This window comes from Gymnoscopelus braueri, assembly GCF_963280865.1.
Source record: "Gymnoscopelus braueri genome assembly, chromosome: 15".
Classification (NCBI taxonomy): Eukaryota; Metazoa; Chordata; class Actinopteri; order Myctophiformes; family Myctophidae; genus Gymnoscopelus; species Gymnoscopelus braueri.
This window is the reverse complement of record NC_137620.1, coordinates 44813652-44837265: the sequence shown is the minus strand read 5'-3', so window position 1 is coordinate 44837265 and position 23614 is coordinate 44813652. Positions and strand designations below refer to the sequence as shown.

The 23614-nt window shown below is 43.0% G+C and overlaps 2 protein-coding genes across 3 annotated transcripts; both read right to left on the bottom strand.

Annotated features, from left to right (window-relative positions):
- Positions 1-918: 918 nt before the first annotated feature.
- On the bottom strand, positions 919-11073 carry LOC308102021 (uncharacterized protein). The gene is made up of 9 exons (XM_080451600.1): positions 10948-11073; positions 9575-9676; positions 8652-8835; positions 7969-8114; positions 7006-7104; positions 5665-5832; positions 3761-4355; positions 2393-2671; positions 919-1848 (listed from the first exon to the last, which is right to left on the bottom strand). The coding sequence occupies exons 1-9, from the start codon at positions 11002-11004 to the stop codon at positions 1451-1453; spliced, it is 2028 nt and encodes a 675-aa protein (XP_080307726.1). The 5' UTR covers positions 11005-11073; the 3' UTR covers positions 919-1450.
- A 3975-nt stretch (positions 11074-15048) lies between these two features.
- On the bottom strand, positions 15049-22501 carry LOC308101832 (uncharacterized protein). 2 transcript variants are annotated; one of them, XM_080451334.1, is made up of 6 exons: positions 22352-22501; positions 20375-20548; positions 19222-19748; positions 18920-19016; positions 17898-18104; positions 15049-16455 (listed from the first exon to the last, which is right to left on the bottom strand). In XM_080451334.1, exons 2-6 carry the CDS (start codon positions 20517-20519, stop codon positions 15281-15283), a joined length of 2151 nt encoding a protein of 716 aa, XP_080307460.1. In that variant the 5' UTR covers positions 20520-20548; positions 22352-22501; the 3' UTR covers positions 15049-15280. The 2 variants fall into 2 exon arrangements, with proteins under 2 accessions (XP_080307460.1, XP_080307459.1); XM_080451333.1 differs by having other exon boundaries at positions 20375-20551; positions 22364-22501.
- Between the last annotated feature and the right edge of the window lie 1113 nt (positions 22502-23614).

The window sequence follows — 23614 nt, the reverse complement described above, 5'->3', positions numbered from 1 at the left end:
TTATTTGAAAACTTTAGTTACTTTGTAGAGTTTGATGATTATTATTACAAAACATATTAACCACTTCAACCCTAAATACATTTCAGACATTTGTGTCTATTGACTGTGTCTCAGAGGAGGGATGTGGACAGTTCACCCACCCGTTCTACCAGTGACATCATCGGTAGGCAGGTTTTGGTCATTTCAAACAAGATTTCAAACTTTAAGAGGTCTTAATTAGTTAAATAAAATTCATATCTATGGAGAAAAAAAGTGTTAAAATGTTTTAGATATTTTTGAGGCAATATATTCCCAATCTGAAGACTGACTTTAGACTGATAGGGAAACTAGGCTGACAGGAAATGGGGAGAGAGATGGGGGGTGACACGCAGCAAAGGTCGTCGGGAACATAGACATATAAAGGTAGACGCCTCCTTCGGCTCTGAGGCATTGGTATCTCGGGCGCCGTTTTCGCGTAGGCAAGCTGTAGGCAAGCTTCCGCGTGTGTCACAGAAGGGGGCGTTCGGTAGGCCAATCAGAGGCAGGTGGGGGCGGGACAACTAGATTCTGACAAGTCTTAGAAAAGACGCACTGTGATTGGCCGGTAGTCAACGCGCTGTGAGCGCTGTGATTGGCCAGTAGTCACTTTGAGTGTCCGTTTGCCTACGCGAAAATGGCGGCCGCGATACGAGTTGCTCCAACGAACTGCAGAGGCCAATGAGGTATCTAGGTTTCTATATCTATGGTTGGGAACGGGAGTCGAACCCACGTCATGCTGTCAGGCTGGCATTGCAGCCTAGGGTGCCTGAACCGTCACGCTACGGCCCAGGCCCTGAAGACTGACTTCTGCTCGATCTGAGCCACCTGACTCCAGATGAGCATGGTTTACATCCAGTGAATATGAATTCAATTAAAACACCCAACAGACAGCAATTAATTCAAATGACTTTATAAAAATTCAAAATACATGCCGTGTTTTAAACAGTGTTGATCATCATTGATGGCATCATAGTCAGTGGTGTAAAGTAACTATGTACATTTACTCAAGTACTGTACTTAAGTACCAGTTTGAGATATGTTTTACTTGACTTGAGTATTTCCAATTTCCAATACTTTTACTTCTACTCCATTACATCTCAGAGGCAAATATTGTACCTTTTACTCCACTACAATTATTTGAAAACTTCAGTTACTAGTTACTTTGCAGATATAAAGTATTATATTATAAAACATACATTAACCACTTCAGCCCTATTTTAAACCTATAGGCTATTTTCAAACATTTCACTACTTTTACTTTTGGAACTTTAAGTTTATTTTGACGCCAATACTTTTGTAATTTACTCAAATAATATTTTGAACACATCAGGCCTTTTACTTGTAAAAGAGTATTTTTTATATTACGGTATCGCTACTTTTACTTAAGTAAAATGTCCGAATCATAAAGCCCAACAAATGGAATTCATTCGGTTCAATTAAAGAATTCGCCGAAATCCCTGCCGGCAAACAGGTCTCCACCTCCTCCGGAGGTCTTCGTGCCGAAAGGCGAGGAAGAGGAGGAGGAGGGTCCAGTGGAGGACATGCTATGGCACTCGGGACCCCCCTCCATCACCTCCTCTGTCTTCTCCACGGGGCCGTCCCTGGTTTGGACCACCGTCTTGCGGATCTTCCTGGTGCAGGAGACGCTTTTGGTGGAGACGTGGGAGGAGCTGGGGGAGGAGCTGGAGGAGGAGCTGGAGGAGGAGGAGGGCTGGCCGCCTCCTCCGGCGAACGCCTCCTCGAACCTTCTGTTGAGGTCCTTGAATAAGTCCCCGCCTCCTCCGCTTAGCGCCGCGAAGGAACCACCTGAGGGTCGAAGGTCAACGCCACCTGAGTGAGAGGAGGACAGCGGTGTAAATTAACTAAGTACATTTACTCAAGTACTATACTTAAGTACACTTTTGAGGTACTTTTTACTTAACTGGATAATTTCCTATTTTCAGTACTTTAACCTCTACTCTACATCTCAGAGGCAAATATTGTACTTTTTTACTCCACTACTATTATTTGAAAACTTTAGTTACTAGTTACTTCGTAGATTTAGATTATTATTACAAAGCACACATTAACCACTTCAGCCCCATATACATTTCGGCCATTTGAAACCGGCAGATCTACAAGCTCACAATGTGTTGCATTGTGAGCTTGTAGATCTGCTGTTTTCAAAAGATTTTGATACATTCGAAATCTTGTGAAATGGGACATTCTGGATAATGAGTAATTCTACTTTTGGTACTTTAAGTACATTTTGATACCAATACTTTTGTACTTTCACTCAAGTGAATTTTTAATTCTGGACTTTTTACTTGTAACAGAGTACTTCTACATTGCAGTATTGATACTTTTACTTAAGTAAAAAAAAAAATGTGAGTACCTTTCCCACCGCTGGAGGAGGAGGACAAACCTCCTTCGCCGAAGCCGCCGAAGACGTTACTGTCTCCTCCTCCTCCTCGCCCGCCTGACGAGGAGACAGAACCTCCCGAGTGTGGATCTACACCAGCGGGAGAGGAGGATGAAGATGAAGAGGAGGAGGAAGAGGATGGCTGGCCTCTGTTGAAGAAGGTGGCTGGCTTCTCGAACCCTCCGCCGAGGCCGCCGAAGAAGTCGCCGTCTCCTCCGCTCAGCGTGGTGGAGGAACCGCCTGAGGGTCGGGCTGTCACCATGCATCACACATTTAAGTTGACCGTTAATTGTCACTCAAATAATTGCAATAAACGATTTAATTGTGTGTTTGCAGTGTTGCAATGCTGAACTGGAACGTGGTTGCACTCTAAGACCAGAGGCCGATTCTACAAAATTTCTTCTAAATCCTAACAGTTTTTTGAAAAAAACGTATATTACTATGTCAGCGGTTCTCAAACTTTTTCATGTCGAGGATCTCAAAATGTATATGTATTTGGCCGCGGACCCCCATCTCAAAATATGTTGTTCCAGGGACCCCCCTGAAGCAAAGATTTGAGTTACAAATGTTCGCTTTAAAAATATATTTATTTAAAGATTTGCACAAATCTTCTCGATTTTTCAAAAATAGCAGATCTACAAGCTCGGTGCCGCGCTACGAGCTTGTAGATCAGGGCAGATATGACACATAACTTAAATATAAAGAAATGATTGACATATTTAAAGGGATATTTCACCGTGTTTTTTCAATTACTTTTTTCATTTATTTTCAATATTTTTTTTGGAAAATGAAAAAAATAAAATACTATAAAAAATTTAAATAAAATAAATGAAAAAAGTAATCGAAAAAGCACGGCCCCTCACGTATTAGGAGGGCAGGGTGAGTCACCAGAACCAAGGACGGGTGTTTTTGATAAATCTAACATGTTAAAAATGGAGTTTGAAGTTACAATGGGTTTGTATAGGAAGGGGGCGTGTCTGATAAAATGAATATCAAATATCTAAATAATGAATCAAGCAACTTAAAAACGGTCTGGGGGGCTCACAAAGGCCTGAGTAGACGATAAAATGACCAAAAGATTTTTTGAAAGTGAAATATCCCTTTAATAATTTTATACATGTAAAACATTTCTGAAATAGCTGATCTACAAGCTTACAACGCGTCACAAAGTGAAAAGGAATTAGCATAAATGATCTATTTCTGCTTTTCTTTGTATTCGGAAATGTGTGCCAACTTTTCAACATGGAAACGATTATGTATGATTATGCAGAAATAACTGTGATTATCTTAAATAATTGACGATTAGACGATTATGCAATAATTGTGACAGGCCTACGGTACCTGAGGGTCGGTCAACACCAGAGTGAGAGGAGGAGGAGGAGGAGGAGGAAGAAGAAGAAGATGACGGTTGGCCTCCACCAAAGCTGCCGAAGACGTTACCGTCTCCTCGCCCGCCGGAGCCGGCAGCTAGCGTAGTGAGGGAACCTCCTGAGGGTCGGTCGACACCCGAGGGAGAGGAGGAGGACGATGAAGAGGAGGAAGAAGATGATGGCTGGCCTCTGTGGAAGGTGGTGGCTGGCTTCTCGAAACCTCCTCCGAGGAGGAGGCCGCCGCCGAAGATGTCGCCGTCTCCTCGCCCGCCAGAGCCGGCAGCTAGCGTGGTGAGGGAACCTCCTGAGGGTCGGTCAACACCAGAGGGAGAAGAGGAGGACGAGGAGGAGGAGGAGGAGGAAGAAGATGATGACGGCTGGCCTCTGTGGCCGAGGCCGCCGAAGACGTTACTGTCTCCTCCTCGCCCGCCTGGCGTGGAGACAGAACCTCGCGAGGGTCGATCAACACCAGAGGGAGAGGAGGAGGAGGAGGAGGAGGAGGAGGAGGAGGAGGAGGAGGGCCTGACACCTCCTTCCCCCTCCAAGGACAGCTGGACGATGTTCACCTGATAGAGGAAGGGAGGAAGTTGGATTTTTCTTTGGCACAAGACAATGTTTGTGCATCATTGTATCAGCTTATCACCTTAGTAATACCTATCAAATGTATACTTCCATGATGAATACTAATACTACTACTACTGACTACTATTAGTACTGCTCAGTGGTGGAAAAAGTACTCAAATTCTTTACTTAAGTAAAAGTACCAATACTGCAATATAAAAATACTCTGTTACAAGTAAAAGTCCAGAATAAAAATAGTACTTGAGTAAAAGAACAAAAGTATTGGCATCAAAATGTACTTAAAGTACCAAAAGTAAAAGTACTAAATATTTGAAAATAGCCGATCTACAAGCTCACAACGCGTCGCGATGCGACGCGTTGTGAGCTTGTAGATCTGCTATTTTCAAATAGCCTATGTATAAAATAGGGCTAAAGTGGTTCATGTATGTTTCATTATATCATAGTTTATATCTGAAAAGTAATTAGTAACTAAAGTTTTCAAATAATTGTAGTGGAGTAAAAGTACAATATTTGCCTCTGAGATGTAGTGGAGTAGAAGTAAAAGTATTGGAAATTGGAAATACTCAAGTAAAGTACAAATACCTCAAAATTGTACTTAAGTACAGTACTTGAGTAAATGTACTTAGTTACTTTACACCACTGGTACTGCTGCTGCTACCACTGCTATTACTACTAAGTATGACTACTAGTACACTATTAGTGCTGCTGATATTACTATTACTGTAGTCTCGCGTAGCCAGACAACTATTCCACAATCTTTGAATGCTTTATTGCATTGGTTCTCAAAGTGGGGTCCGGGGACCCCCAGGGGTCCTTGAGGGAGTTCCAGGGGGTCCCCAGCTAAATGATGGATAGGAACCAAATGGACCCTTATGGGTCTGTAACTCTGAGAGTGTACAAATGGAACCAAATGGACGGCTGCCATCTGTACACTCTCAGACTTAAACTAACAGTTGATTTTACAATATCAATTGGGGTCCCAGTCTCCCAGAGATAGAAATGCCATTAAATGGGGGTCCGTAGCCTAATGCATGTCAAACTGGGGGTCCTTGAAATTAAAATGTTTGAAAATCACTGCTAGAGCCGTAAAAATCTGTTATGGGGGTCCTTGGTATATCTTTTCAAATGGGGGTCCGCGGGCTAATAAGTGTCAATTTGGGGGTCCTTGACATGAAAAAGTTTGAGAACCACTGACATAGAAACATAATTTTTTTTCAGAATACTGTTGGGATTAGGAAGACATTTGTAGAATCGGCTTCAGGTCTTAAAGTTTAAATGGTTAAATAATCTTACCTCAGTGAAAAAGTCCTGCGTCTGTTGTCCTGCGTCTCCAGAGCCGACGGTCTGCTTGGCTCGGTATCTGCTGTCGACGACCACGTCCTTCAGAGCTCTGCTCTTCATCACATACATGGTGCTGACCGTCTCTGTGCTTTGAGCAGACTGGGCGTCCAACTGGGACACCTGGAGGGACACAGCGGAGCAGAGAGAGAGAGAAGGTCAGTGGGTGGGTTTGACGGAGTGTTGATTTCGTCGACTAAAACTATGACGAAAAATGTTCGTGGACTACCTCTTTGCACTGACGAAAACGAAATAAAAACGAAATAAAACCTAAGTTACGATGACTAAAACTAAGACTAAATATGTTGACAATTTCGTCAACAAAAAAAACTAGACTAAAATGTTAGTGAGGGATCTAGTGGAGAAGAGATCCAGTAGAACTAAAAGACAAGTCATTTATGTTTGGTTGCGCTCGGGTGTTGCGCTCTGAAAATAGCAGATCTACAAGCTCACAACGTGTCGCTCTGCGACGCGTTGTGAGCTTGTAGATCGGCTATTTTCAGCATGCAACCAAGTGTAAAGTCAGCCATTACGACGCCATCAAGGCACCGCCACAATACATTTTAGTCGACTAAATCAACTGTAGATTATATTCTTATGATATTTAGTCGACTAAAACTAAACAAAAACAGAGAGAGAAGGTGGGTGGGTGCGACGTAGTGTCGATTTTGAGAGCAAATTTTTTATTCAGTTTTAGTCATAGTCTTTTGAATCAAAATGTAGTTTTAGTCATATTTTAGTCACATGAAACATTTTACTGTTAGTCTAGTTTTAGTCGACTAAATATCATAAGATTATAGCCGACTAAATCTACAGTTGATTTAGTCGACTATAATGTATGTTGGCGGTGCCTTGATGGCGTCATAATGGCTGATTTTACACTTGGTTGGATGCTGAAAATAGCCGATTTACTATTCTGCTATTTTCACACCCGAGCGCAACCAAACATAAAATGACGTGTCTTTTAGTTCTACTGGATCTCTTCTCCACTAGATCCCTCACTGACATTTAGTCTAGTTTTTATTTGTTGACGAAATTATCAATATATTTACTTTCAATCATCGTAGCTTAGTTTTCTATTTAGTTTTTATTTAGTTTTCGTCAGTGAAACAAGGTAGTCGACCAACAGTTTTCGTCATAGTTTTAGTCGACGAAATCAACACTGGTGGGACGATGGAGGGACGGACGGACGGACGGACAGACGGGGAGAGATAATCTCTCTGAGGAATGGAGGATAATAGATAGATACCATACTGTATAGATAGATATCATCCATGATGTTCTTGCTGTCCTTACCTGTTTTTCCAGTGCTATATAGCTGTCTTTATCCACACTGTACTCATTATAACTCTGGCATGAGCCCTTACAGGCACGCAGCTTCATGTCAATGTCAACCTACACAGAGAGAGGAGAAGAGAGGGGAGGGGAGGGGAGGGGAGAGGAGAGGAGAGGAGGGGAGAGGAGAAGGGAGGGGAGGAGAGGAGAGGAGAGGAGAGGAGAGGAGAGGAGTGGGGAGGGGAGGAGAGGAGAGGAGAAGAGAGGGGAGGGGAGGGGAGAGGAGAGGAGAGGAGAGGAGAGGAGAGGAGAGGAGAGGGGAGGGGAGGGGAGGGGAGAGGAGAGGGGAGGAGAGGAGAGGGGAGGAGAGGAGAGGAGAGAGGAGGAGAAGGGAGGGGAGGAGAGGAGAGGAGAGGAGAGGAGAGGAGAGGGGAGGGGAGGGGAGAGGAGAGGAGAGGGGAGAGGAGAGGAGAGGGGAGGAGAGGAGAGGAGAGGAGAGGAGAGGAGAGGAGAGGGGAGAGGAGAGGAGAGGGGAGGGGAGGGGAGGGGAGGGGAGGAGAGGAGAGGAGAGGAGAGGAGAGGGGAGGAGAGGAGAGGAGAGGAGAGGAGAGGAGAGGAGAGGAGAGGGAGAGGGGAGGGGAGGAGAGGAGAGGAGAGGAGAGGAGAGGAGAGGAGAGGAGAGGAGAGGAGAGGGGAGGGGAGGGGAGGAGAGGAGAGGAGAGGAGAGGAGAGGAGAGGAGAGGAGAGGAGAGGAGAGGGGAGGGGAGGGGAGGGGAGGGGAGGGGAGGGGAGGGGAGGGGAGGGGAGAGGAGAGGAGAGGAGAGGGGGGGAGGGGCAGATGATTAGAAAGACATCAGTCTCAAGTGTGTCATGTCATTGAGTTGTTTTCTGACAAGTATGCCGACAACATAATGGTGATGAGCCTGATGCTGACAGAAATGGTCACACAGCCCTCCACCACCTCAAAGAACACGGTTGTCGTACCTCCAGCCTCTGCATCTGAACCACCTGGTCCTTGACACGCTCTTTCTGAGCCCTCAGAGTCGTCAGATGTCTGTCAATCTTGATCTTCATGTCCACGATCCTCTGACGCAGGCTCTGGGCCAGGTCATAGTAGGTGTTGTCATTACCTGGGGAGAGAGAGAGAGAGAGAGAGAGAGAGAGAGAGAGGAGAAGAGGTGATTTGAGTTGCATCTCATCTCAGTGTTGATTTTGTCGACTAAAACTATGACGAAAAATGTTCGTCGACTACCTTTTTTCACTGACGAAAACTAAATAAAAACTAAGCTATGATGACTAAAGCTAAGACTAACTATATTGACAATTTCGTCAACAAATAAAGCACTAGTGGAGAAGAGATCCAGTAGAACTAAAAGACAAGTCATTTTATGCTTGGTTGCGCTCGGGTGTTGTTGCTCTCTGAAAATAGCAGATCTACAAGCTCACAAGCGTTGTGAGCTTGTAGATCTGCTATTTTCAGCATGCAACCAAGTGTAAAATCAGCCATTACGACGCCATCAAGGCACCACCACAATACATTTTAGTCGACTAAAACTAGAGTAACAGTAAGACCTTTCAGATGACTAAATGGAATGAATTTGATTCAAAAGACTATGAATAAAACATATTCAAAAATTCAACACTATTGCATCTACACTATTTCCCACCTGCATCTAGGGTGAGTTTTCTTCTCAGGTCGTCGTAGGTCTGTTTGGAGTCCAGGTCCGCTGAGCGATGGCTGGCCTGGTTGTCCGCCAGCAGCTTCCTGATGCTCTCTATCTTCTTCAGCAGCTCGAGGTCGTACTTGTCCATCAGGCCTTGGATACGACAGCCGGACGGACACTTAGGACTCTGGGGATGGACAGAGGAGGATCATCTATCTACTGTATCTACGGTATTGGGTATAGGTACAGTAAATATGCAGTTGAGATCATCTCACCAAAACTATGCTGTGAAGGCAAAGCTTCATAAACTGTTGTGATTAGCAGTGGTGTAAAGTAACTAAGTACATTTACTCAAGTACTGTACTTAAGAACACTTTTGAAGATTTTTTTTACTTTACTTGAGTATTTCCAATTTCCAATACTTTTACTTCTACTCCACTACATCTCATCTTTTACTCCATTACAATTATTGGAAAACTTGTAGAGCTTGTAGATTTAGATTATTATTACAAAACATACATTAACCACTTCGGCCCTATGTACAATTCGGCCATTTGAAAATAGCAGATCTACAAGCTCACAATGCGTCGCGATGCGACGCATTCTGAGCTTGTGGATCTGCTATTTTCAAAAGATATTTATACATTTGAAAACTTGAAATGGGGCATTCTGCATAATGAGCACTTTTACTTATGGTACTTTAAGTAGTTGATTGATGCCAATACTTTTGTACTTTTACCCAAGTACATTTTGAATTCTGGACTTTTACTTATAACAGAGTATTTCTATATTGCAGTATTGATACTTTTGATTAAGTAAAACATTTGAGTACTTTTTACGCCACTGATGATTGTTTATTGATTGATTGATTGATTGATTGATAAAAACTAAAACAAGTAATAATAGTAATAATATTGTTTCCCTACCCAGTCCTCGTCTGTGCATAAAGGCCATTCCTTCAGCGTGGCACATTGATCTGCTTTGGTGCCATGCAGCATGTCACGGGCTCCCCTGGGATCGATCTGAGCCTGGAATGAGATTATGTGAGATTACATGACATTACCACTATAGGAGCCTGGATAAACAGAGAAGTGAAGTTTACTTTATTAACTTTACTTGCTTATTTTGACGGGACACCGCATATTAAAGGTAGGGTAAGTGATTTACTTTTGTTAGAATAAGTGTCAAATAGCTCTATATTGTGATAGTACTCATTGCTATAGAGTGTTTGTTCAGTAAAAGGAGTCTCCCATGTCTCTGCAGCTCTTTATTAAACAGAAAATGCATTTTCAGCGCTCTCTCCTGATTGGCTTAAATGTTGTCACCTATCTGAAAATGTATTTATACTCTGTTTACTAAAGAGCTGGAGAGACCCCTGTGACCCAACAAACACTATGTAGCAATGATTACTATCAGAATATAGTACTTTAACCTTTTTACCAAAAAATAAATATATATATATATCACTTACCCTACCTTTAATGAATAATACAATCAATGTCATGTAAACAGAGTAGGCCTACAGTAAGACATTACGGCTAAAATGATAACACAAAAAGTCCTCCTATGTATTAAATTAATCAGAGTTGAGTGACCTACAGTACAATAATGCATGTAATCAATCATCCACCGTTGCGAAAAAGACAAAGTTACATTTGGACAACAATTTAACCCATCACATTGACTGCCAGAGTTTATTCATAATGCACACTGCCAGGGTTTTTAATCATTTTTGTATAGAAAAAGTATATTTTTTAACATTGAAGTGAATGGATTTGTTTTTCATTTAATTAATTAATTTAATTAATTCGTTGTGAATAGCGTGGCACCGAGTGCCGCGCTATGAGCTTGTAGATCTGCTATTTTTTTTTTTATTGTGCAAATCTTTGAATATATATATATTTTTTCTTTTTTAAAGCGAACATTTGTAACTCAAATCTTTACTTCTGGGGGGTCCCTGGAACAAAATATTTTGAGATGGGGGTCCGCGGCCGGCCAAATACATATAATTGTGTTGGCCCTTGACATGAAAAAGTTTGGGAACCACTGATATAGCAACATACGTTTTTTCAAAAAGCTGTTAGGATTTAGAAGACTTTCGTAGAATCCCCCAGAAGCAAAGATTTGAGTTACAAATGTAAAATAATATACATTCAAAGATTTGCACAAATGTTTATGATTTTTTTATTTTTATTGCAGATCTACAAGCTCATAGCGCGGCACGCGGTGCCGCGCTATGAGCTTGTAGATCTGCTATTTTTGAATAGGCAAAGTATAAGATAATGGTTGAAGTTCTTACCACGGTTGAGGCCACGACAAGCCAGCTGAGACAGACGAGTATATTCTGTCTCTCCATCTTTGTCTCTTCTGATTTCCTCTCCTCCTCTGTGAGTGTGTGTGAGGTGAATGGTGATCCCTCGCTCCCTGTCCCTCCATTTGAAGAGCTCTGAGGTCAGACTGCTCCGCAAAACAATTGAGTCATCACAACACCGCCCCCTTCACCCTTATTCCTCCCTCCCTCTCTCTTTCTCTCTCTCCCTCCATTCTCTACCTCTATTGCTTTGTTTGTTTATCATGGCTATCCCCTCTCTCTCTCTCTCTCTCTCTCTCTCTCTCTCTCTCTCTCTCTCTCTCTCTCTCTCTTATCGAGTGTGGTTTAGCAACTTCTCTTTTTATCACGATGACTCACGTTTAAGAGATCAACACAATATTGACCGATTTCAAAACCGCGTTGGTACAGTTTTCATTGAACAGTTGGTCACCTACACAGTCACACACAAGTTGTTCTGTTTATAGTTGATATTTGATGTTTTTATTTTATTTTATTAATTGAATGTCTTCATTCTGTAAGATTAGGACACACGCCTCCCTCTCTGACATTGTGTTGTACTGTATCTACTTGTGAGGCCTTCTACTGTAGATCTCACACACACACACACACACACACACACACACACACACACACACACACACACACACACACGCACACTCGCACAAACACAAACAAACATACTCATGGATCTGCACACACGTTTGTGATCAATCATTGATTTTCATCCACCCACACACTGTCCCTTCATAAGTTTCCCAAAAGTGACGCATAATAACCTTGAAGATGTACCTTATTCTAATCTGAAATCTGACTCATCTGTGCTTCACACACGCACACGCACACGCACACGCACACGCACACGCACACACACACACACACACAGTTTGAAAGGTTCATGAGGTTCATGGTCCAAATCCAAGTCACAGTCAACAGTAGAAGCTACCCACCTCTCACCAGCTGAATAAAGGTCAAATAAATGGTAAATGGTGTTATTCTATTCTAACACCAGACACAATATTATGTAGAGGTCATATTCTGATCATTAAGTCTCGTTTCCCTGTAGTTTCATACAGTATATTTGGACATCGTCATTGACTTTGGCAGCCTGGCAGGTAAATAGTCGCTCTGAGGTCTGAGGTTGAATTTAATTTACTGGCATAAATAATAGAGTTTATATGAATAAAATGTGGTCATGATACCACAAATAAAGTACTTATTTTCTATCAATTACACACCCTACACCGGTGGTGCTCAAACCTTTTCATGTCGAGGACCCCCAAATTCACACTTATTAGCCCGTGGACCCCCATTTGAAAAGATATGCCAGGGACCCCCACAGGATAAGATTTTTACAGCTCTAGCAGTGATTCTCAACCGTTTTAATTTCAAGGACCCCCAGTTTGACATGCATTAGGCTACGGACCCCCATTTAATGGCATTTCTATCACTGGGAACCCCAATTTATCTTGTAAAATCAATGTTAATTTAACTCTGAGAGTGTACAAATTTGAACATTTGAACACTCTCAGAGTTACAGACCCATAAGGGTCCATTTGGTTCCTAACTATCCATCATTTAGCTGGGGACCCCCTGGAACTCCCTCAAGGACCCCTGGGGGGCCCCGGACCCCATTTTGAGAACCAATGCCCTACACCCTACACACCCCCGGTCATCACAATAATTTGATGACCGGGTCATGGGTCAGTAGGAGACTCAGTTGTCATCAAATTATTGGCTCAGGAATGCGACAAAAACAAATCTCCATTAATTCAATGCTTAATGGGGTGATAGAAAATAAGCATTTTTTGGGGTGAACTACTCCTTTAAGCACAGCATTTATATATTAGCCAAATCGTTTCATATATATATATATATTATTCACATTCATGAATATCAGTGCAAAAACAAAAAGACAATTCCAAATGAACTTTTTTTTTATTGATTGATACATGCTGTTCTTTAAACAGTGTTGATCATTCATGACATAATAAGGCTCCATCAAATAAATACATTTAAGCAACAAAAAAAACGTTCCATCTAGGAATGGAAAGGAGTGGAAAAACCCTCATCACAGCAGCCATTTTGACACGTAAATACAGTTAGAAAGTGAGAACATTGATTGTGGGTGTGTTTTGATTTAGGTGTTACTGTGAGCCTGCGTGTACAGCTTGTAGAAGGGGGTCCTTGAGGGGGTTCCAGGGGGTCCCCAGAAGAATAAGTTAATATGCATTTTTAAAAAAAATTAACCACTTTAACACATCGGCTATTTGAAAATAGCAGATCTACAAGCTTGCAACGCGCCGCAATGCGACGCGTTGCGAGCGTTGTAGATCGGCTATTTTCAAAAGATCTTGAAGAAACGTGCCACGTTTTTTGAATTATTTGAACCATTTTAATAACACATATCTTATGCGGGGGTCCCCCTGGCAGCAAATATTTTCATATGGGGGTCCGTGGCCAAATACATTAATTAATTTGGGGGTCCTCGACATGAAAACGTTTGAGAACCACTGTTCTATACAGTTAACAGTAAATGAAACACACCCACACAGCTGCCACAAGCCATTCTTTTATGACTTGCCCTAGAAGTGTGCTTTTCGTGCAAAGCCAAAAAAAAAGAAAATGGCAATATCAATTACTCTGATGAACCACACGTTAGCTCTATTTTATATTTTGGTGTACAGTACAAGGTATAAAAGAGGGTGTCGTGCAAAAATTGCAAAATAAATTTGCAAATTTAAAGCGATCTACAAGCTCACCACGTGTCGCGATCTGCTACTTTTGAAATGTTTTGAAGAAAACACATTTATATTAAAAAAATATATAAATGTTTTTGTGTTTAATAGTCGATTAAATTGATTCGATTAGCTGTTGCAGCTCTTCACCAGTGGTGTAAAGTAACTAAGTACATGTACTCAAGTACTGTACTTAAGTCCAGTTTTGAGGTACTTAATTATTAACCCCTTCAGCCCTAAATACATTTCGGCCATTTGAAAATAGCCGATCTATAAGCTCACAATGCGTCGCGGTGTGAGCTTATAGATCGGCTATTTTCAAAGGATTTTTATCCATTTGAAAACTTGTGAAATAGGACATTCAGCATAATGAGTACTTTTTACTTTTGTACTATAATGTCATTTTGATACCAATACTTTTACTCTACTTCTACTTGTAACAGTGTATTTCTACATGGCAGTATTGATACTTTTACTTGAGTAAAAAAAATGTAGTACTTTTTCCACCACTGGCAGTTGCAGCCCTTCACACCCACAATGTTATTACATTCAACTTTCTTTACTTGTCAAAATGGTCCATTGGTTGCCTCTGAGCAGAGGGACATTAGAAGCAGCACTGGAGTGAACTAGAATATAAGAAAAACACAGTTGAATCTGATCAAAACAGCCATTCTTGTACATTCTTTAGTTGTATTTACTCATGCATGTAATAATGGTGAGGATTAACTATCAATCATTTAGCTGGAACCCACTTAAGGAACCCTGGGGGTCCACAGACCCCACGCCAAGAACCAACGCTGTACTAAATCAATGCTGCCGGGCAGTAAACCTTGCATCTCCATATCTTTTCTTCTTTTTTTAACCCCCATAAAAACAAAAATACATTTGGCTTCACTATTTGGGGCATTTAAGCCAAACAATTAAAAATAAAAAACACATGATACATAATCAAAAATAGCATCACAACTCAAACTCTAACGTGTCACAATGCCACGCGTTATAAGGGCCTGTTTTTGCCATATAGTATTATTATTCAGATTTCAGTCATTTCTTTGTATATTCAAGTTATTTGTCATATCTGCCCTGTGCCGTTTTTGTTTACAAAGCCTGAAAAGGCTGAAACAGAAATTTTGTTTGTATTCATAATGTTCCAATATGCAATGCCGAAAACACAATTAAAACCATTCATTACAATTATTTGTATCTAGCTAAAAAAGTTTTATTTTACACTTTGGCTATTCAAAAATAGCAGATGTACAAGCTCGTAGCGCGGCAGCGCTACGAGCTTGTAGATCTGCTATTTTTGAAAAATCACCAAAATGTGTGCAAATCTTTGAATATATATATATTTTAAAGCAAACATTTTGTAACTCAAATCTTTGCTTCTGGGGGGTCCCTGGAACAAAATATTTTGAGATGGGGGTCCGTGGCCAAATACATATACATTTTGTGGTCCTTGACATGAAAAAGTTTGAGAACCACTGACATAGTAACATACATTTTTTTCAGGATTAGTTAGGATTTAGAAGGCCTTTGTAGAATCTTATAATGGCTTAATTATACAATTATGATCCTTTTAGCGTCTTGTCAACTTCCTCGCCGACGCCGTCAGAGGCCGAACGCGACGACTTGTCTTTCTTGTGCGTCAGCCGGTGACTGGCGAGGTGCTGGAGGAGCCTGAACCCCTTTTCACAGTGTTCGCACTTGTACGGTTTCTCCCCCGTGTGAATCCTCAGGTGTTTGTTGAGGTTGCTCTTGTCGTTGAAGTGCTTCTTGCAGACGTCGCACTGGTAGGGTTTCTCTCCGGAGTGGACCACCTGGTGTTTCTTCAGCGTGGCGGGCGTAGTGAAGCGCTTCCCGCACTCGCCGCAGCGGCACGAGGCCTCCGCCTTCCCGGCGCTCGCCGGCGCCGCCGCCGGTCGCCCGTGCCTCGCCTTGTGCGCGTTCAGGCCGACCTTCGCGCTGAACCTCCGCCCGCACTCGTCGCACTGGTGCAGCCTCTCCCCCGTGTGCGTGCGCTCGTGGCTCCTCGTGTGCTGCAGGAGACGGAAGCCCCTCCCGCAGACGCGGCAGCGGAAGCGCTTCTCGCCCGTGTGCACGCTCTGGTGCGTCCTCAGGTTGCTGCGGTCGCTGAAGCTCTTGGGGCACAGCGTGCACTTGAAGGGCCTCTCCCCGGTGTGGGTGTACCGGTGGGCGTCGAGGCCCTCGGCCTGGGCGAAGCGCCGGAGGCAGAACTCGCACTCGTAGGGCTTCTCCCCCGTGTGCACCCGCAGGTGCAGCTTCAGCTTGTCCGGGTGCTTGTAGCGCTTGTCGCACTGGTCGCACGCGTGCGGCTTGGCGTCCGAGTGGCTCGCCTGGTGGAGCTTGAGCTCGTTCCTACTGGGGAATTCCTTGCCGCACTGGTCGCACTGGTACGGCTTGGCCCTCGCGCTGTGCGTCAGCCGGTGCGTCTTCACGCCGCTCTCGCGGGCGAACCCCTTGCCGCACTCGTCGCAGCGGTGGGGTTTGTCGGCCGCGTGCGCGGCTTTGTGCCGCTTCAGCTGCCGCCACGTGAAGAAGCTCTTGGCGCACCGGGGGCACTGGTGAGGCCTCTCGCGGTCGTCGTCCTTGTCCGTGAAGTGAACGAACAGATGCCGCGTCAGAGTGTGTTTGGTACGGAAGCTCTTGCCGCACGTGTCACACTGGTAGATGGGATTCTTCTTCTTCCCTATCGTTGTTTTACTCTGGGGTGGTGCGAAATCTATATATATAATAAATAAGAGAGAGAGAGAGAGAAAGAGATGAGAGGTATTAGGTCGAGGTTAATTTTTCTGTTTATTGTGCAAGTGCTGACATGTTTACCATTGAGCTAATAGAGCCTGCCTGCTCGCTCAGGGGATAAATTGACTCTTAACCTTCAGGTAATTTTTTTTTGTCAGATCCTGTGTCTAGGTGAGACATGACCTTTGACACGATCTAATAGAGTACAGAAGTCCTGACGTCACTCGTCCATCCCCTGGTTCGTAAAGTCATTTCTCTATGGAGAATAACATTGGGTCATTTTAGAATGGTCTCATATAAGAATTGTGGTCCAAAAATAAACAAACGGTCTCTGCGATATTGTCAGGGAGGAGGTTCTGTATCGTTTATGATAGTCAGTCACTCATATTTGATACGGTCTGTTTCTGGCGAAAATTTCACTAATTCGTCGGAAGTAACATTAGCGTTTTCTCACCGTCAGTTGATGCTTCATATCCATAAGAGTCAAATTGCCGGGGTCATTTGTTTATTTTTGGAACACAGTTCTTATTTGACGCGATATTAAACACGTCTATAGGAATTCAGAACGGGGGGGGGAAAAAACGCGACCCAGGTAGGATGTGTAAATTACGTCAGACTTCGGTGCTCTATGGTCTCAATAAGAAGAGCAGGGAGACAAAAAACTAAAAACATGTATTTGGCCGTCAAAATATTTTGTTCCAGGGACCTCAAGAAGCAAATATTGGAGTTTGCTTTAAAAAAATATATATACTTTATATTGAAAGATTTGTACAAAATTGTCAAGATTTTTCAAAAATAGCAGATCTACAAGCTGTTGTATATCTTCTATTTTTTTAATAGCCAAAGAAATCTTAAAATGACACAGATGCGTTCATAGCGCGGCACCGAGTGCTGCGCTATGAGCTTGTAGATCTGCTATTTTTGGAAAATCGTGAAAATGTGTGCAAATCTTTGAATATATATTTTCTTTTAAAGCGAACATTTTTTAACTCAAATCTTTGCTTCATGGGGGTCCCTGGAACAACATATTTTGAGATGGGGGTCGGCGGCCAAATACATATCATTTTGGGGGTCCTTGACATGAAAAAGTTTGAGCACCACTGATATAGAAACATTACGTTTTTCAGAAAACTGTTGGGATTTAGAAGACATTTGTAGAATCGGCTTCAGGTCTGAGTCCGATTCTTAAAATGTTTTTCTAAATCCTAACAGATTTTTGAAAAAAACTTATAATTTTTTTTTTTACGATTTTTCAAAAATAGCAGATCTACAAGCTCATAGCGCGGCACTCGGTGCCGCGCTATGAGCTTGTATATCTGCTATTTTTGAATAGCCAAAGAAACCTAAAGTGACACAGATGCGAAGGGCTAAGCCTTATATTCATTTCAACAGCACGGACAAAGTCGCTATGAAATTAATTACCTCCATTCTCTGGACCCGACTCTTGTCCATCCAGACTGTCCTCCTCTGAGCCGCCGTCCCATTCTGAGCCGCTGCTCTGCTCACGTGTTTCGGCGTCGATGTCTTCGATGTCTTCGCCTTCGTCGTAAGAACGTTGCTCTGCGTTTCGCTCTGAATCTGCATCCAGGCTCAAATCAGACATCATCGAATTGCAAACGTAAAACGGATCTGGTAGAAAAACAGATACAGACCAAACAAATTAAGAGTGATACGTGATAATACAGAATACATGATGAAAACACACACACACACACACACGCGCGCGCACACACACACACACACGCGCACGCACACACACACACGCACACTTCATCGTTTTATGCTTTTTCATAAATGAATGAGCTATTTTTATACTATGTCGTATGCGTGTCTTGCAAAAGTAACACAATCTGCAGATCTACAAGCTAAACATGTTTTGTGAGCTTGTAGATCTGCTATTTTCAACGTTTTTCAGGCCAAGGACCCCCTAGCTGAGAGAGAGATGAAAATTGTGTTTCAGATTAAACTTTTTTTGTTTTACTTCGTCTGCTCTTTTTTTCCTCTCTACACCTTATACCTCTTTGCCGAAAATAGCAGATCTACAAGCTCACAACGCCTCGCAGCGCGAGGCGTTGTGAGCTTGTAGATCGGCTATTTTCGCCTGACGTTTCCCCTCAGAATAGGGGCGCTAGGGTTCAAGTGGTTGATGTAAGAAATCCTATCACACAAAGATTTGGCGGACCCCCTACAGTAGCTCTGAGGGTCCGTTACGGACCCCCTGTTGAAGACCCCTCCCTCTTCTATGGAATCCAAATGGCTGAAATCAGTCAGACTGAGGACTGTAATCCATGAGTGCATGTGAATGAACTCACCTGGAGGTGCTGTGGGGGGGGGGGGGGGGGGGGCGGGACGTGACTTGGCTCTCTATGTGAATGAACTCACCTGGAGGTGCTGTGAGGGGGGGGGGGGGAACGTGACGTGGCTCTCTATGTGAATGAACTCACCTGGAGGTGCTGTGGGGGGGGGGCGGGACGTGACACGGCTCTCTGATGACACCCTGTCTCCCAGTTCTACAACCAAGTGGCGTGTGGCGCTGCTCTCCTGTGAGGGGTTCAGACAAAGAGTTCAAAAGAGTTCAAATACGCCGTTTTAGAGCAAAGTCCCATAGGCGCGGGTTTTTAGCTGCGGCGGACCCGGGATGGAGTTATGACATAGTTTTTTGCGAAATTCTCCTTTAAGTACAGTACTTGAGTACAGTAAATGTACTTAGTTACTTTACACCACTCCAATTGTGTCAGGCCTTTACCGAGCGGCTGTCCTCCTCGTCTCTGCACGCGTCCCGCTCCTCCGTCTCCTCCTCCTGGTCGGAGGACTGCAGCTCCAGCTCCACCTCACCGCGCCCCTCCTCCTCCTCCTCCTCCTCCTCCTCCTCCCCCCAGCCCGGCCTGACCGTGCACACAGACGCTATCTGGATGCCGCGGCGCGTCCCGTGAGTCTGTGGAGATCTTACCGGTGACTCCAGTTCCTCCTTCACGCTGGTGATGGTAGGGCTGTGGTAGCTGTGACCAGGAGATGCCTTCATGCAGTGCACCAGGCCCACGGAGGAGATGGTAGGGCTGTGGTAGCTGTGACCAGGAGATGCCTTCATGCAGTGCACCAGGCCCACGGAGGCGATGGTAGGGCTGTGGTAGCTGTGGTAGCTGACACCAGGAGGTGCCTTCATGCAGTCCACCAGACCCACGGAGGCGGTGGTAGGGCTGTGGTTGCCGTGACCAGGAGATGATGCCTTCATGCAGTCCACCAGGCCCACGGACAGCTGTCTCAGACCTAGGGCTTTGACAACATCATGACAGTTTTTTAATTGACGATTAATAACGCTCAAACAAATAATTGTGATTAATGTGTTTTTGGTATTAAATATTGGAACATAATAAGCCTAAATACAAATGAAGTTTCTGTTTGGCTTTTAGGCTTTGTAAACAAAAATGGCAGATATGACAAAATAACTTAAATATACAAAGCCTGTATACAAATAAATGACTGACAGTGACCCGGTACCAAAACTCGGAATAATGTAATTAAAATAATAATTTTGTAAGACAAAAACAGGAGTTGTGACGCAATTTTTTATATCATTGCAGAAACCTCTTATCTCCATATTTACATTATTGTAAAAAAAAAAAAAAAAACGTAAATTAACGCCCTACGTGATAGTAGGCCATAGTACAGTGTCACACAAAAGCATCAAAAGTAGCAGATCCACACACTCTAACTTGTAGATCTGCTACTTTTGAATTTGAATCTCTGAAAAGTAACAGTTTTTCAGAGATGCACAGAACCTGTCTGTGTGTCCGTCCCGGGGCATAACTCAAGAATGGACAATTACCTGAAACAGGTAACAGTAAGTAACTCAACGCAGTACATCGTTGAAACTAAACTTCACCAAAGCCATTTAGTACCTCGTAGCTCCTCCTCCTCATCCCCATCCACCTCCTCCACCTTCAGGGCTCCCGTCAGGCCTGCGGGGGTCTTCATACAGTCCACCAAGTAGACCCTCAGCTCCTTCAGAGGTACCGATGCCATCTGAGAGCGACGTCGCTCCATCCGTCACTCCAGGGCCCAGTACGCGAAGTCTCCTAAACATTGGCACAGTGAGTGGAAAGTAACCACTAATGCAAGGGTTCCCAAACTTTTCAGGCCACGACCCCCCCGAAATAATCATATTCGACCACCTTGACAAGCACTTGGAATTGTAGCCATTACATTTAGTTTGACTCGGTTCCACAGATAAATATTGTGAAAATAGCCGAACTACGAGCTCACAACGAAAATTGGAAATACTCCAGTCAAGTAAAAGTACCTCAAAATGGTACTTAAGGTACAGTACTTGAGTAAATGTACTTAGTTACTTTAAACCACTGCTGTGTGCTCAAAATGAATTTACACCAAGGGCCCAGCTTCCGGCTTTGAAATTGAGTCTATATAGGAAGTAAAAGTTCATATGAATGCTGGTGTCAGAAAGAATTTTTCTTCATTCAAGTGGGTGGGTTTTTGACGAACTTTAGACTTGATTTTATTACCTTAATAATCATTGTCATAAATACTACATGCTTCCAGTCGCTAGTTTAAAGTCTTCTTTCAATCACCATGATATGCGTTTTGGTAAATTATGGTCCCATTTATTTTAAAATTGATGATAAAGTAGGTTATGCTCTAGGAGGGGCGGGATGATTTGATTGACAAGCTACACAACCAATAGGATTCATTCCCCGCCCTTGATTGACAAGCTACCCAACCAATAGCATTCTTTCCGGTTGTGCAGGATATGACACGATAGAGAAAGATGGCGGATTTGACATTGCTGAACAATCTGCTTCATTTACGGTCTGTAGAAACCAATGGCGTCACTTTGTCCATACATTTTTACAGTCTGATACAGGTACATTGTGTAATTCTGTGTAACTGGTAATAGACCAATTATTTGTTTACCAACATTGAGACTGAGTCATGTGATCAGTGACATACGCAGGGTGCACCTTTGGCTCCGCCCCCCTCAGCCAAAAGTACACCCTGCATAGATCACTGATCACATGATCTCAATCAATTATCCAGTTCTAGGCAACATAGAAGGGGGGGGGGGGGGGACTTTTTTTTTATTTCCACACAACAGCTCTAAGGTGTATTAAAGACATAGTTCAATGTTGAAAATGAGTGGTATTCTCCTTTAAAGACGGGGTGCCGTGATTTTCAGTTATTTCCCCCCCCCCCCCTGAAACATAATCATCAGGTATTATGGTTATACTAGGAGGAAGATTCTTTTCAAAAAAGTGTACAGAAAGCGTTAAAATTATGTTTTTATGTGGACACGCCTCCAGTTCATTAAGTATACCTGGTTCTCACCTTAGCACCTCCTCCACCACCTTAGCACCACCCACCTGTCCTAGTCCTTCCTCCTCCTCATGCCCACACCTGCTGTGTTATGATAATGAGGGGGAGGGCATGTTTTTACTATGTCACTAAAGGGCTGTTTTTCTAATGGCAAAAAATCAGTTAATCTGAATTGGCTCAAGGTTTCAGCCTCCAGGAAGAAACTCAAAGTAGTCAGAGAAGACATAAAACACCACCAGGAGGCTTAATGAAGTTCTATCAACCTCATAGACACATGAAAAACAGAAAAAGTGCAAAACCATGGCACCACCTCGTTAAGGGGTCTATAAATGCATCCGAAGGACACCTGCTGGTCAAAGGGTGGAACAGCAACCAAAACCTCAAGCTGTTTCCATGCTGTCTGTCTGAATAAATGAAAACAATACATTGTAATTGTTGTATTATTATGATCTGTAATGTAGAGACCGTTACATCTACTGTTATTTATGTAATAAAGCATTAATACGCCTATTACAACACAATCACGTCCATGTTTTGCAGATTTTTACAGGATTACTTACTCAGTATCTCTCTTTTTTTCTAGGCTAAATACTCCCAAGGTTAGATAGACGGTCAATCCAGATCTTAGATATAAATATATATTTTAATAATCTATTCTATCTATCAAACAACAGCGACACAAGTTTACAATGCGCGCACCGTCTTCCGGGGTCCGTTGATTGACGTATGGTTTCACCCAATAGGGTTAGAGGATCGTTGCCAGGTCGTGTGAGAGAAATAAGCAGCCCGGGTCTATGAAAACAAGCCCAAAAAGAAGCGAGCCCTTCGCCCTTTAAAACATATAGTATTATGTTTAAAGGGCGAAGGGCTATTTTCAAATAGCCAATGTATATATAGCCAATGTATATATAGCGGATATATAGCAGATCTACAAGCTCACAACACGTCGCGATGCGACGCGTTGTGAGCTTGTAGATCTGCTATTTTCAACAACAACAACAAAAAACTAACGTTGAAGAATATTTGAAACATTTGGAATATTTTTTTTGAAACATTTTAACAACACAAATCTTGAATGGGGTCCCTGGCATAAAATGTTTTCAGATGGGGGCCTCTGGACAAATATATTTTAATTTGGGGGTATTTGACTTGAAAATGTTTGTGAACCACTGGTTTAAACAACATTAGGAAACAATTCCCAAATAAGCAACTACACTTTAGAAACAAGTTTTAAAAAAAAAACGCAACCAGCAACTACCAATATTTACAAGCAACTTACCAGAAAAACAAGCCCAAAGTCGCTTATAATAAGCGGACATGGCAACACCGGTTTAGAGGTTAGAGGTAGTATCAATTCACTATTTGTAAAAGTATTTCGCGGGCCGCACTGGACCTTTCCGCGGGCCGCAAAATGCCCGCGGGCCGCTAGTTTGACACCCCTGGCTGTAGAGGGAGGCGGGTCTTGCCAGTGATCTTGGTACATAGAAATTGATCTATTGAAGATTCTGACTTTCAAATGTACATATTTTTTGTTTTGATTGTATTGCGGTATTGTTGTATTGTGCTTTCTGCTTTGGCAATGTAAACGTATGTTTTCTCATGCCAATAAAGCCCTTTGAATTGAATTGAATTGTCTTGCAGTAATATTTTACGCCAATCACTAGCTAGCTACGTCACCGGGACCGTTCACAGCCCATAGTCCGGAGGGATGGTCGTGCTGGGATTGGCTACTGACTGTGTTGCCAGGGGAGACAACGTGTACCACGTTGTGTCGTTTTCCAAACTCCCCTTGTTGTACAAAAAAAAATAAA